General features: G+C 44.0%; 1 protein-coding gene across 9 annotated transcripts in view; it reads right to left on the bottom strand.

Annotated features, from left to right (window-relative positions):
* The window catches only part of IMPDH1 (inosine monophosphate dehydrogenase 1), a 330,559-nt gene that overhangs the window by 70,459 nt on the left and 244,332 nt on the right, over nt 1-15,768 (bottom strand). For all 9 annotated transcript variants that reach the window (XM_085653671.1, XM_085653673.1, XM_085653672.1 and 6 more), the window contains one exon: nt 3,932-4,022. In XM_085653671.1, the coding sequence (XP_085509797.1) occupies nt 3,932-4,022 (91 nt within the window). The remainder of the gene's footprint in view (nt 1-3,931; nt 4,023-15,768) is intronic.

The raw sequence follows: 15,768 nt of genomic DNA on the forward strand, positions 1-15,768 counted from the left end.
AATCATGGATCCTGTTGGATGCTGCGGTCTCCCCCTGCACCCGTAGCAAGGCCCTATATTATTTTCTGTAAATATTATGAATATCCAACTAGAACATTCTTTAACCTGTTCCTAAACTTTAGGGCTTTTGTCAATCTAAGCCTGCTTTGTACTAGCAAGGTACGCTAGCAAATATCTTGGTCGGTTTTAAAGTTGGTAACTTTTTGAATTTAAGACTTTGCAAACGTAAATTATTGACCGTCTGATCGGTCACTTTCTAATGTATTTTTTTTTCGATAACTGACATTTATGCTTGTAATGCTTTTAGGATTGTTTTTTCCAATAAATCAAATAAGGTTTGTTTGAATATATACATATATATTTATTATATACGCATACATATATATACACACACACATATATATATATATATATTCACTGAAAAAACCATAGGTTTCACACGTTATAGTTAGCGGAAATTTTACTGATAAAAAACCAATGAAATTCCCCCGTTATAGTTAGTGCAGGCAACTATAACTCACGCGACCGCAATCCTCTGCTGATACTAATACTGTATTTAGACACTTATTTGCCCATGTCTTCTTCCATAAATTTTTAGCTATACATATATTACAAATATTTTTTTTTCATAAAGACACATATGTCATCAGCAGAAGATTGCGGTCGCGTGCGTTATAGTTGCCTGCACTAACTATAACGGGGGAATTTCATTGGTTTTTTAATCAGTAAAATTTCCGCTAACTATAACATGTGTGAAACCTATGGTTTTTTCAGTGAATTTGCAAGGTTTTTTAAATGCTAATTCCTAACTATAACGTGTGTGAAACCTATGGTTTTTTCAGTGAATTTGTACGGTTTTTTAAATGCTAAGTTACTTTACGCCATTCGTGGCGTGCGCGCCCACTTAACGCAGTTCGTTCCGTGCGCGCACGGTGAGCACGTGGTGCGCTTCGCGCACCGCGCACCCACTTTACGCAGTTAGTGCCGTGCGCACATGGAGGACATATGATGCGCTTCGTTGTGAAAGGTAATATTTAAATTTTTCACATCTGTGATATGCCATGCACAAATGGTGCCCTTCGGGAACCATTTGCACATGGGGTGGGGAGAGTATGGCTAATTTTTTTGTAAACATTTTTTTTACCGTACGCGTACGGTAAGCGTAATCGGCGAAATTACCGAAAAAATTAAAATTCAGTTTTTGGCCTTGGGGGATCTTTGGGGACTCCCCCAACATGGCTAGGTGCTTAGGAGCTGTCTAAACAGCCCCTTTACATGTTTTTGTCCTTTGTTTTTTAATCCCCACTCAGAGTGTGAGAGAGAAAATGGCGGCCGCCGCTTCCTGGTTTCGACCGATTCGAATGTTTACTAAGATCTAACAGCCAATCAGAATCGTGCTCGCGCACGTCACCGTACGCGTACGGTAAGCGCACCGTAAGCTGGCTCAGATATATATATTGATTTAAAGGCTATTTTCTCAGAATCTACTGAACAGATTTACACCAAACCTACAAAAGGCACTTCCTTGACCTGTAGACTACCTCTCTGCCAAATTTCAAGGAACTCCGTTGAGCCGTTCGGGCTGTAGCTGTGTCTAAAGGTCCTATGGAAAAATGCATGGGAAAAACGCGTTTTGGGACCCCCCTTTTATCTCAGCCCCCGCTTGACGAATCCCCCCCCGAGACTTTCAGGGTAGGAGCGCAGCGCCCCACCTATTTTGAAAATTTCGCGAGGATTCGTCGACCGGCGCCAAAGTTATTCAAAATAGAATGTTGCGGTTTTCCTATGGAAACAGGGTCCTAACTATAACTACCTACTGGCGACCGCCAGTAGGATATATATATATATATATATATATATATATATATATATATATATATATATATATATATACATACACACACACACATACACACACACACACACATATGCATACACACACTTTTCTTTTTAATTGGGGGAACCCAATTTCCTTACCCATCCATAAACTCTAAAAAACACCCTTAGCACCCACTTTACTTGCCCACCCCTAAAACACCTTTACCACCCTATACTCTTACCCATCCCTAAGCAACTCCCTTATGACCGATATCCTAACCCATGCATAAAGCTTAAAAACACCCTCAATACTCGACTCCCTTACCCACTCCTAATAACACCCTCACTACCATGTTTCCTCACCCATCTCTAAACCCCAAAATCTCCCTCACCACCCAATTCCATTACCCACCCCATAGCCCTATAAATACCCTTACTACTCAAATCACTCACACACAATGTAAAAAAAAAACTAAAATTTTTACAAAAGTCAAGAAAAAGCCTGCCAAAAAGTGGCAGAGGGGTAGCTCTTCCCATATCAGCGCTTAACTGGTGCGGAAAGAAAAGAACTGACATCTGCGCACCTGCGTGGCGCCTATATAGGCGTTGCGACGTCATAACCAAAGCCGACGTCACGTGCAGCTGAATGGAGTGACCAGACGTCGCGTGCAAGGGGTATTGCTCAGCAAAAGTTTCTGGATCCAACCTGAAGCCTGGGAAGTTCAAAGGTAAGGAATCTGCAGCTAGAAGTCTATCAGATCCCTAAAATCACCCTTACCTACCCAACCCTAAACCCCAAAACACCCTTACTTTGAGATATATTTATTTTACACACACAATATATATATATATATATATATATATACACACATACATACATATATACACACACACACTTGCCGTACATACTTACCATTTCAGTGTAAAGGCATGCGTGGTAAAGCCATATGTGAGGTACATAAAAATGCATGTTAAAGGTAATGACTTAACCACCCTATACCCTTATCCATCCTTAAAAACAACCTCCCCACCCAATTCCCTCACCTAAACCCTAAAAAAAACTCCCCACCCAATTCCACAACCCAGCTTTAAACGCTAAAAACACCCTTACCGCCAAATTCACTCAGCCACCCCTGAACCCTAAAATCACCCCTACTTTAATCCGATGTACACACACACACACACCTGCCTTATATATACTTACCATTTTGTTGCAAAGGCATGCGTGGTAAAGGCTAAAGGCATATGCGTGGTAAAAACATGCGTGGTAAGGCATTACGTTATAATGCCTGTGTGGTAAAGGCTGTTTTCCTTCAATATGTAAAGCCCCTTCCAACAACAAAACTACTAGATTCCAGAACACTAAAACATAAAATGTGTGCACTTAAGCAACCCCTGCATCTCAAGGTGATAGTCTGAATGTACTACACTGAACACAATGCATCTGCATAGGCAACAGCCCACTCCCTTCAATTACACACCTACATTGAAAGTATACTTTCCTTTTCATATCAAGATAATTTTAGAGTAGGCCACGTTTAGGGCAGCTTATGGAGCATCCTTGGAGAATACCTTTTATGGAGTGGCTTCTGTTCCACATCCTTGATCACAGATTTCTAAATTAGGATAATAGCAGGCACAAATATATCACTAACTTTAAGCATGTCCTATTGTATCATTGTTACTTGCAAGCATGTCAATCACGGTCTATACAAATGTAAATTAATGAATTATGCCAATTGCAGCAGCCTGTGCTAGGATGTAAAGAATCTTCTAGTCCAATCAGCACACATCGCTAAGACCGTTTGCATTGCAGATACCATTACAAATTCCACAAGAAGTTTCTCCACTAACCACTAGGTGCCTGCCCATGTGAGAAGTAAACAGACTGGCGGACTCTTACACAGACATGCACACTTTGTGTCCAACACCCATCTTTGGTTCGACTAATTCATATCTTTACACAAGATGTGAGCTACGAAGTGAACCAAGGTTCGTTACACAAAATACTGGTTTTTATTGCCAATTTAAGTTCTTTCTGCCAAAAGCAAATGCAAGAAACGCACAATGATATCAAAGGCTGTTGGTGCACGTAGATTCCCCAGACACTCACCATTCCCACCAACCACCTGAAGCTCAGGGTATTTCTGTTTGATGTAATGGATCATGTTAATCTGATACACTGAATTTCCCTGAGATGAGTCCTGAAAAAATGGCAAAAATATGAAAGTTAGAATGAAAAAGAAATCAAGTTTAACAATGTAGAGATGAAGAGTTATTGACTGACAACTTAATACCGAGAATGGGCATAGAGAGACCATTAACTTTTTTTGTAACCAATTCTACCACCCCAACCTCCTCATATGGCTTACTGCTTCACCACTGTACAGCCAAATTCCCTTCGTGCCAACACGTACTACAGAAAAAAAAAAAACACAATTTACCCCCCCCCCCCCCCTTTTTTTTTTTATTTATTAAACACAATGGCTCCAAGGTAGCAAAAAAAAAATGTTGTAAAGCTTAGGAAAGTCACCTAAAATGTAGACTATTTATCAGAACAAACACTTTACGACGTAAAGGACCAGACCTCTGAAACTCAACCAGCTGCTCCAGGAGTGGATCTTTAAAAAGGAAATAACGGCATCTTGCACTGCTTTAATTAAAGCCACTAGACAGACAAACATACAAAAACAAACAAACATGGTGGACATCGATAAAAAGGGTCACAAGCGATTATTATCGCACCTTCAAAAAAGAAACATGGGGAAACCGGACCAAAGGTTAAACAGAACACTCTTGCAAGTCTACCAGAACTTAGGCTTTAAAAAAGTTGGAAGAACAGAGGAGACACACTATGCCCCAATCAAATTGGGGGGCGGGGGGGTCAATATCAAGCAGTGTCATAGGAAGAATTATATAATTTAAAAAACACTTGCAGATAGGCTATCACAAAAGCAAAGGCTGGTTACGAAGTATGAGAGCGAACAGAATAGAGAGCAATACTGCTGAGAAACGTCATCGAATCTGAAATGTAAAACAGTTCTGAAGAAGGACTTCCAAATTATTTACCCAAATTTTTTCGAACTAATGTCTCCCTCATCAGTATCCACCGGAAAGTCCCACTTAGAACAATGTGCACTTAATGGCCTACTACACGTAATGCCAGAATCATACAGCTTTTTCCCCCTCAAAAGTAACTCTTCACACTTTTTTCCGAACTTCAGCAGCTGAAAGACACACGACAGCTACCATATTCCTCTCCTTCCTTGCTATTCTTTAAAAGATTCCATGGGGGAGGGGTAGAGAGAGAGAGAGGGGGTGTGTGGTGTGTTTTGGCATGAAGGCAACACAAGAGGTAAACTATTTAAACAGGTAGACATGCCTGCTAAGGGAAGTAACTTCAAAATAATTTACAGACTTGAAACATTCAAGTGGTTTATCAATCAAAAGTTTCAATCCCAGTTTTTTAGATATAGGAGACACCTACAACGTTTAAGGTGTTAAAAGCCACATGTTCCATATCTAAACATCGTTTCTAGTTTAGCCACGTACAGGTTACTGTCAAGACAATAAAAGCGGTGAGGAAACTAGGAGCATTGGCAGCCAGGTGCAGGGCCGTTTCTACCATTAGGCAAGACTAGGTGGCTGCCTAGGGCCGCAAAAGGGGGAGGGCGGCAAAATACATGAGTTTGGGAATCCCTTTGAATGGCCTTCGACCTCGAAAGCACATTGGGTAGAGCCTTCTACAATTCGAAGTGACGTGATGTCACGTTCGGTGCCACGGGCGGGTGTGCGCGCCGCTAATAGCCAGCTGCAAAATTCCTGCCCGCGCCGCGGCTGAGTCACTTGCTGACGACTACAGCCACGCCGGACGTCACCCGGCTGAAGTACTGATGTGCAAGAAGTCGCAGCGAACTGCTAATGTGAGGCGTGCGTGACCTCTACTAGACCACAGACCTACCACAGAAAACCTCAGACTCCAGTGAGCCTGTTCTTTTACCAATCCATGTGAGTGTAGCACTGCACGCTCGTAATAACTCCGTGTTTCATAGCTTTTTTATTTAGCGCGTAGCCTCTGCCATCGGCCCCAGTCTCCGTATGCACCAAAACGATAGCTGCACTGTAAGCGCGTGATGCGCGCATGTCCCAGCAGACTTGAGGACTGGTGGTTCATGTGCGCGCTAGAGTACCATACTACTGTGAATATTACCCCAAACACGTGGCCAGCATATCTGTCACTTTCAGTGCCCAATGGCGAGACACTTTACTAGGGCGGTGCCACGAGGTGGCAGAACTTGAAGTTTAGCTGAAGTGTGTACGCTGTTTGCACTACCGCGGGGGCGGTGTAATCAATCAAAGCATTTATATAGCGCACTACTCACCCAGAGGGTCTCAAGGAGCTAGGGGAGGGGGGTCCGCTACTGCTCGAACAGCCAGGTCTTGAGTTGCTTCCTGAAGGCGAGGTGGTCCTGGGTCAGGCGGAGGTGGGTCGGGAGGGAGTTCCACGTCCTGGCGGCGAGGAAGGAGAAGGACAGTCCCCCTGTGGTGGCTCTTCGGATGCGGGGGACAGTGGCGAGGGCGTGGCCGGTCGATCGAAGCTGGCGTTTGGGAGCGTAGAAGTTGAGGCGGCTGTTGAGGTATCCTGGGCCTTGGTTGTGTAGGGCTTTGTGTGCGTGGGTGAGGAGACGGAAGGTGATTCTCTTGGTGACCGGGAGCCAGTGCAGGTCTCTCAGGTGTCCGGAGATGTGGCTGCGACGGGGGATGTCCAGGATGAGTCGTGCTGAGGCGTTCTGGATCCGCTGAAGTCTTGGATCCCGCGGCCCTCTCAGGCTCACCAGACCACCATCGGCACTGGATAACTCAGACTCCCCGTCGAGAGCAGGAGCCTGCCGCCTGGCAGCCTGTAGCAGAGGGAGCTGCTTGTTGCTGGCTTTTGGCTGCTGCCTAACTTAAACATCCCGCTGCAGATTCTTGACTGTGACTGAATTAATGGTGTGTGACATAGATTTGATCCGGGCCCGGATCAGAGAGGTGAGTGCTGGCATGTTTATCACATTATTATTTTAGCATCACAATAAGCCCAGATCAAAACCTGTGATCAATTAAGCTGTCTCCTGTTGGAGCTGCCCCACAGGCTTTCCTCATGTGCTGTTCAACATATGTAGCAGAATAACATGATCCAGATCACAATCCGAACGCAGGCACAGGCTGCAGCCCCCACGCAGATCTGGTGGTGCCTCGCCTTCCTTTTTAAGTGCTGGCAAGGCACCCCAGACAGTCACTACTATGCACATGCAGTGTAGAGATTCCAGGTTGAAACGGGCTGTTTGGTTCATTTTACTGAGCTGCCCTAGGTTGTGGTGTTGGCAAGATGCTTTTTTTGGGCCCTGCATCACAAAAAAACGAAGGGCCTCTTGGCAGTCAGTGGAGCCCCCTCCCACCGTCCCAAACATAATTTCGGTCCCAAGCAGCAGCTCTGACTAGTTACTTTGGGTGATCGTTGTACACCAAGGCCAGTCTACTCTGCAGCAAAACGAGAAGAGCGGCCACTGTAACTGGCAGTTGAAGTTCTCAAAGAGTGCTAAACGATTGCTGAAGAATAACTAACACCCTAAAGGTAATCCATGACACCGACGCTGCGCCTGTTTACATTTCACACATTTCACTCTATATTGCATTCCTGTAGACTGTGATGTTTCTGTAGATTTTAACAACGCACCGAAACGGCGTGCAGATGGGCCATTTCAGAGAGATGTTGGAAGAGAAAGAATTAAAGTGTACAGAGAGTGAGAAACTGCAGAGGACAGTTAGCCTGGATGACAGGGGGAGAGAGTGATGGAAGTAAAAGGGAGGGGGCGGCATTTTTTAAATTTTCGCCTAGGGCGGCAAAACACCTAGAAACGGCCCTGGCCAGGTGTAATAGTAGCTCGAGGTGTTGACTAAGCTGTACTTCGCTCAGCCTGTCTTTCGCCGGTTTCGGGAGCAATGGAATCGAGTTTAAGACATACAGACGTGTGTCGCCGAATCATTTACCACTGGTAGGAGTACGGCCAGGTGAGACTTCCTGGAAACCGCTGCATCAAGTTGTGGTCGATTCCTGAAAATCTTAGCAAACTTGTTTAATGTTTACGCGGTTTAGTGACGAGTCTAGAGAAGTCCTACATCGACATATGGGTGCCAAAAGGGCAAGTAACGGGTGAACACGGCCCGTTAGGAAAACTTTTTAGCACGACCTACTTCCCAAACCAGTGCATACGAGCATGTAACTTCGAAACCAACCAGGTTTTTAACGGATCATCAGATGGCATGTCCTGCCATCTAGTGGTTCAATCCGGCATAGTTGAAATACTTACAGCAGTCGGTAATGACAATCGGAAACGCTTGAAAGCGGGCTCTGATGACGCTGGCAGGAAGCAATCTAAGGCTTTTAGTCAAACCATACTTCGGGCTGTTTTATGAAGCGTCCGTCTTATGCAATCAGTACATTGTCTTCCAGCATCTTTACTTCATAGGCTGTCTGGGCAGCATGCATGTGACTGACAGGTGAAAAGCTGCAAACTCAGTATTGCCGGAAGCAACACCATCTACAGAGCACTCACGTGCTTTGTTTAAAGACGTTTCAAGCATACGCGGTAGGACGCTATTGTGCTGTTCGCCTCAACACATTTAATAATGCAACAGATCAAATCCTGGGCCTCTTGGCAAATGTCTGCAACTATCGGCAGCTGGCGTGGCACGTGTACTCTAATGGAGAAGCGGGCAAGCACCCAACGAGACACGTGATGACCTGCGTATATTAAACCAAAGGACAACCTCGGGCCGTTCTCATCTGTCCACGGTTTCTACAGTTTAACCTAATGTGCTCGATTAAGACTTATGGAAAGGACAATAGTTTTGACTGTTTGAAGAGAGGAAAAAAGAAAACGGGCGGGGTATTTGGCCTTGGTTGTGGAAACTGCTGCGGCTGCAGTTGATGGCTGCAAGCATGCCGCACGTACCGCCCCTATACGCCCTGTAAGATCTAGCAACTCCAGCCGGACCAAAGATTAAGGCCATATCTGAGGGGCCATCAGGCATCCTTTTGATGGTGTCTCCCGAGTGGACGCGGCCTGGAACCTCACACTTTCATGTAAATGCAACGATGGGGAAACAAAAGCACAAAGCTGGCTGGTTATCTCTTCTCAGGTACAAGAGAGGCATGCTTTTGACTTTGAGCAATCCTGTGTATACGTGCATGTACTGTAAAAATGTCAGATGTGTTGGTCTAATCCAGTATTTACAAAAATAACAAATCAAATAGCACTATTGTATTTCTTTTATAGCACTACTCATTCCAATGCAGGTTGTCACTCAATGCAGGAGCGTTTCATGTAAGACCATTATACATTGACAAATCATGTGTGTGTAAATCAATGTACAAGATGTGTTACATGCGGCAGTGAGGGCTACCAGGTGTAGGAGTCACACGTCCTTCATAGCTCACAGAGCTATCTATATTTGAAGGATCACAGTTTATTAACTGCAGGTAACAAAAGGATCTCGGTGCTTAAAGCAGTAACTCACTTACCTAGCTACATAAACTAAAAATCTGTAATGTTACATGATGTGGTTTGCAGGCGAAACGTTAACCTGCTATACTACTTTGATTCAAATTTGGGACTACACAAAACACAGTTCTCTCCAACAAATGTGTTAAACCTCCAGAGTTCTCACCATTATTATTATTATTCCCTGAGGTTTACTGGACACCTCTGTAGAAGATGCCTTAACCCCATAACATTTTAAAATGCAGACTTTCCAACTAATTAAGCAGAACAGACCTACTACTATGCTTCTCCTGGTCGCCAATTTCTTTGTGGCAGAGTTTACAAAAATGCATATATATTAGTTTAGGTCCAGATTTTGGGTTGGGGTTATGTCACTTCTTTGGCACATCCAAACGCAAAATCTAATTTGTTACATCTCATAATGAGCTTAAATGTACTCATGATATACCTGATAAACATGCATGAGGTCTTAATATCAGATGTCACTTCTTGTGATGTCATTTCTTGTGAGGTCTCTTTCTGTGATGCAATGTGTGATGTCATGAAGTCATGCACTGTGATGGCACGCGCCAAGATGTTACTTGCATACTGCCCAACTTGGTTGGTGCCCCCACTTCTCTTTTTAGAACTTGTGTCCTGTCCAAAACAGGCAGGTAACTTAAGTCGTGGACAGCACTCGCTAGGTCCAACCCTGGCACCAGCACTCATTGTAGGAAGCTGGCTCTTTATATAATATACCAAAATGTGAGACACCTTCTTTTGGTGATAGTGCACATGGTCATCGACTCCGACTCCATTGTTAGATTGCTTTGCCGCAGGCAGGTTAGAATAGAGTAAAAGTAAGTGTCAGTTATGTGATGTCCACGCAAATAATGTGAATTAACGTAAATCAAAATAAACTGAGACCTATACAAGCGTCCAGGGAGGATGATGGGTGCATGTAATTCTACAGCACTACAGGCAAAGAACAGATGCTTACAGGGGAAGAAATATACTTCGTTCAAAGCATGTGTAGCTGTAGATACACATGCTTAGAATATACTGTAACGCAGCCCCTCTCCCAAAACGACGGCTAGCCTTTGGAGGTAGCAGTAGTTTGAAAAAGAGTACTTAGCACTGCTTGTCCAGCAATGGATTGTTGACGTGCCAATACATCTGCACAGTAATGTTTTGTGAAAGTGTGCGATGTGACCATGTTGCTGCTTTGCAAATGTCAGCAATGGGTATGTTCACTAGGAATGCCATAGAGGCCCCTATTTTACGAGTTGAGTGAGCCATAGGGCAACTGACAAATGTCTTTTAGCTTTAGCATAACAAATGTAAATGCAATGGACGATCCATCTAGAAATCCCAAGTTTTGAAATTGGGTTTTCAGTGTGGGGAGGTGAGAAAGCAACCATTAATTACTTGGTTTTCCTTAATGTTTTTGATCTGTCAATATAGTACATTAAAGCTCTTAACATCTAGAGTATGAAGCGCAATCCCTGCAATGGTTTAAGGTAGCGGAAAGAGGACAGGCAATTCAATTGACTGGTTAATATGGAAAGCTGAAACTACTTTAGGAAGGAACTTTGGGTTTGTTCTGAGCACTACTTTGTTTCTGTGGAGTTGATAGAACGGTTTCATCTAAAGTTAGTGCCTGGAGCTCATGGACACGTCTGAGTGAAGTGATATCTTGGAAAGTAGCATTTTTAATTGCCAAGTATTCCAGTTGGCAGGAATGTAGTGGCTCAAATGGTGTTCCCATGAGCATCGAGATTTCAAGCTGGTGCAAGTGTATAGGGAATTACTCTTCAGTCCTTCCATAAACGCTTTAATGACAGGCATTTTGAATAAAGATACATGTCAGTTTTGTAGACAGGCTGCAATGGCTGCAAGATGTAAGTGTATTGAAGTGTAGGCTAGACGTGAGTTTTTGAAATGCAAGAGATAACAAATGATGGTTTGTATTGCCGCATCTAATAGTTAAGTTTTTGACGCTGGCAGTAAATGAAAAATAGTTTCCACTTGGCAGCGAAGCATTTACTAGTTGTAGGGCTATGAGCTTCTTTAAGAATATCCATGTACTGCTGTGACAGGTTTAGATATCCAAATTCTATGACTTCAGGAGCCATATGGCAAGGTTCATTTCCTAGGGATTAGGATGTCTGATTTAGTTAGTCATGGTTGTGTGTGAGAAGTACTAGGTTGAGGGGAAGTTTCTTGTGGGGAACTTGAGAGTTCCTGTAGTGTGGTGAGCCATGGTTGACGAGCCCAGGTTGGAGCCATTAATATTAGGGAGAGGGTGGTTTGCCTGAGCTTTCCGACCACAAATGGAAGTAGAGGAAGAGGCGGAAAAGCATAGGCAAATATACCGGACCAGGTTATCCATACAGCATTGCCCTTGGATAGTGGTTGTGGGAACCTGGACGTGAAGTCTGGCCATTTTGCGTTTTGTGGTGCTGAGAACAGGTCTATTTGTTGAATCCCCACTTGTGAAAGTATGGTAGGAGGACTTTGGGAGGGGCATTCCCATTCATGGGATTGTTGCTGCATCCTGCTGAGGAAGTTTGCACTAGATTGCTTTTCCCTGGTACGTGTTCTGCTAGGAGATGAATGTTGTGATGTAAAGCTAAGTGCCAGATGGTCTGGGCTAGGCAGGATAATTGTAGAAAAGGAGTTATTTTTCTGTAGATCGTACACGGTTGTCCGTCCGGATCAGGACAACCTTGTCTATTAGGTATGCTAGGAACGCTTTCAAGGATAGTTGAACAGCTTGAAGCTCTAGGTAATAGATATGGAGACCCTGGTGTTTGGTATCTAATACACCTTGAATCGTAAGATCTTGAAGGTGAGGCACAAACCCACCAGGGAAGCATCAGCTGTGAGAATGGCCTGGGGAACTGGGTCTAGACACGACTGCCACCTGGACAGGATTTGGAGTTCCATCCCTGCAGAGTGATGTGTGTGGTTGTCTATCAACACTATATTGAGTAGTTGACCATGTGTGTCCTTTGATGCGAGACATTCTTGCAGCGTTCTCAAATGTAGATGGGCATGTTGGACTATTGCAATGCAGGATGCTATCATGCCTAAAAGGACCAGGACTGCCCTCCATTATTTGTAGCCCGGTTTGAAACTGTTGGGCTAGTATTTGAATGTTTTGTATTCTGGCTGTATTTGGGTATGCAAACCTAAGGTGCGCATTTAGTATGGCCCCCATATACAGTTGAAAGTAACAGTTGGAAATACGATCTTTGCATGTTGATGGTAAGCCCTAGACGATGCAGTACGATGTGTGTTTTTTGTGTATATTGGTTGCAAACATGGGAGCTGTTGGCTTTTATAAGCCAATCGTACAAGTAAGGAAATGAGTGAATGTTTTGCCGGCGCAGATGTGCTGCTACCATTGCAAGCATTTTTTAAATACCTGTGGGGCGGTGGTGACTGAACGGAAGCACTTTGAGTTGATAGTGCTGTTCCTGGAAGACAAATTGTAGGTATTTGTGATGAGCGGGATAGATGGGTATATTAAAGTAGGAGTCCTTTAGGTCTAATGTGGACATGAAATCGCCCTTTTGTAGCAATGGTATTACTTCCTAAAGGGTGGCCATGTGGAAGTGTTCTGGTGGGTTGTAGTAATTTAGGGGCCTAAAGTAGAGAATGGGTTGAAGTGAGCTGTCTTTTTTGGAAATGGGAAAATATAGTGAATACACTCCGTTCATTGATGCTGAAGTTGGACTGGCTCTATGGCTCCTTTGAATAAGAGAACTATGATCTCTTGTTTGAGCAGTGCTTGTTGCTGTATAGAAAGTTTGTGCTTGCAGGGTGGAATATTTAGGAGTTGTGAAGAGCTACAGACAGTAACCATGTTGCATGATCTCCAACACTCATTGATCTGTTGTAATGGATTGCCATTCAGGGAAGAAGTTTTGTAGACGTCCCCCAAGAGGTGTTTGATGGTCGGGGGTGGGGGGGGGGGGGGGGGGGGGAGGGGAGAATGCTGAGAAAGTCATTGTTTTGAGGTAGTATCTGCAGCAAGGGTAGCATTTCCGCATCTGCTGCATTAAAATATTATTTCCCCTATAAGTGTCCATGTAGAAGCCTGTAGAGGTTAATGGCTGGCCTTGGTTTTTATGTGAGGACCCGGAGGTGTCTGTAGATGCAGATCTGGTGCCTGGTTTGAAGTTGGGGCAAAGAAAGGACCCACGATAGGAGGGAGTTTGGAGGGCACTCATAGATTGCGCGACATCGGTGCCCCTTTTCATTTTTTACATGCCGGTGTCTACTTGAGGGCTAAAAAGGTGCTCTTTGTCAAAAGGGAGATTAAAGACCGCTTGCTGGACCTCAGTTTTAAACAAAGAGACACTGAGCCATGCGTATTTACGCAAGACAATGCTTTTGTTTATGCCTCTGGCTGCAGTGTCAGTGGAGTAAAGTGCACATTTGAGGGAATTATTTGTAATTTGTTTACCCTCTTAGACTAATTCATACCCCCACTTTTTATATTCCTCTGGGAGATGCTAGAGGAGCCCCTCTATCTCATTCGAGTGGGCCTGGTCATAGCGTGCTAGAAGGGCTTCGCTGTTGGCAATTCGCCAATGATTAGCAGACTGGGCTGCAACCCATTTCACAGATGCATCAATAAGTTTTGATTCTTTGTCTTGGGGATTTGCATTCCCAGTTGTTTGGGAGTTAGCGTTTTCTTGTGTTGGTCAATAGCAACTAATTGGCGGTTAACTGCGCACTAATGTAAGTTGGGTCAGATGGTGCTGCTTTGTACTTTTTGTTAACCCATGGTGCGATAATTAGTGCTTTCACAGGATCTTTAAAGACATCATCGGCGTGATGCAGCACTCCTTTAAGCATCGGTAAGAATTGAGAGCCTTGCTGTGCAGTAGTCAGGGTCTCAAAGAGGAATTCATCCTCGATAGGGTCCTTGTGCAATGATGGTATGCTGCAGCTCTAGCTATTAAGTCTTGATAAGCTGAAGCATCATCTGGTGGGGATGGGCGTGCGGGCTAGAGGTCTGGTTCTGTATCCCCTTGTCGGACTATGTCATAGGCGTCTCATGGGTCCCTAGGATGTGTGTCCTCTCCTATGCCATTATTATCCTCCCTGATGGGTGAATGTGTGGGAGGTGAAATGTTGCCTTCCTCACACTGCTTGTGGCCATATCCTTTTTGTTATCCTTGCTAGGCTGAATAGGAGGGCTAATCGCGTTTTTAGAAAGAAGACTGTTTTAGAATGACAGGTGTGTTTTAGAGGGTTGATCCACATTATTCAGGGGATCACCTTACCTACCTTCTTCCCGATACACTCTACCCCTCCTGAAAGGGCTTTACACTCGTGAGATCTTAAGAGGGTGTTGAAGTTTTATCTGGACAAGACCAAAAGTATAAGAAAGACGGACCGTTTGTTTGTCAACTACGGTCTTATTAATACAGGTATGGTAGCTTCTAAAAGGTCTATTTCAAGGTGGATAGTCTCCTGCATTTCTTTGACCTATCAGTTAGCTAATAAGTCTCTTCAGGGACGGCCTAAAGCACATTCAACCAGAGGAAAGGCCTCTACTACGGCTCTCCTCAGGAACATTCCCATAGCAGAAATCTGCAAAGCAGCTACATGGCGGTCTGTTCATACGTTTTCTCGCCATTACTGTTTGGATTCCGATGCTCAGGCAGATGCTCAAGTTGGACGGGCATCTCTGAGAAATCTATTTTGTTGATTTTTCTATTGAAACTGTATCAGTGTCTTTTATTCCTAGTGCTGGTTTTGCTCGTCCGAGAAGTGTGGGGTATGGGCTTGCTATTCTATGCACTGCTTCTGACTATTGATGAGTATCCCCTGGAAGAGAAGGATAAGTTACTTACCTGTAATCCTAGTTCTCTTCCAGGGGTATACTCCTCAAAGTCATAAGCACCCCTCCCGCCTCCCTGGATGAGCAATGTTAGTACAAGGTTTAAGGTAGTTTAATATGCCTTTACAAAAGAACTGACCTAACTGTCACCTGTGGGGCATGATGGGAGCAGAGTGTTCCCTGGAGGTCTTAAAGGCAAAGTACTAAGAATCTTGTAAGCCTTAAAGGCAAGGTGCCAGTTTTCTTTTCTGTACTGAGACAGTTATTCTTATGCAGCCTATGGGCAAAACTGCCTTCAATTACCTGTCCTTCCTCGTTTTTGAAAATAAAGGATTCTTGTATGAAACTATTACAGTGTATGGTCTCTATTACAAGCAGTCTAGAGAAACTTATTGTCATACAAGTAAAACTGATGTAATCTTGGCTGTTTGCCAGGTTTGTTTTTGACCGTTGGTTAGGGCTGCATATTTACATATATGTATGCATGCATACATATTTAGGTGTATGGGGTTGAAAGTATTTTATACTTCATCTGGACATACACTTGTATATGTATGTACATAT

Source organism: Triturus cristatus, chromosome 4_1 (assembly GCF_964204655.1).
Source record: "Triturus cristatus chromosome 4_1, aTriCri1.1, whole genome shotgun sequence".
In the NCBI taxonomy this organism is placed as follows: Eukaryota; Metazoa; Chordata; class Amphibia; order Caudata; family Salamandridae; genus Triturus; species Triturus cristatus.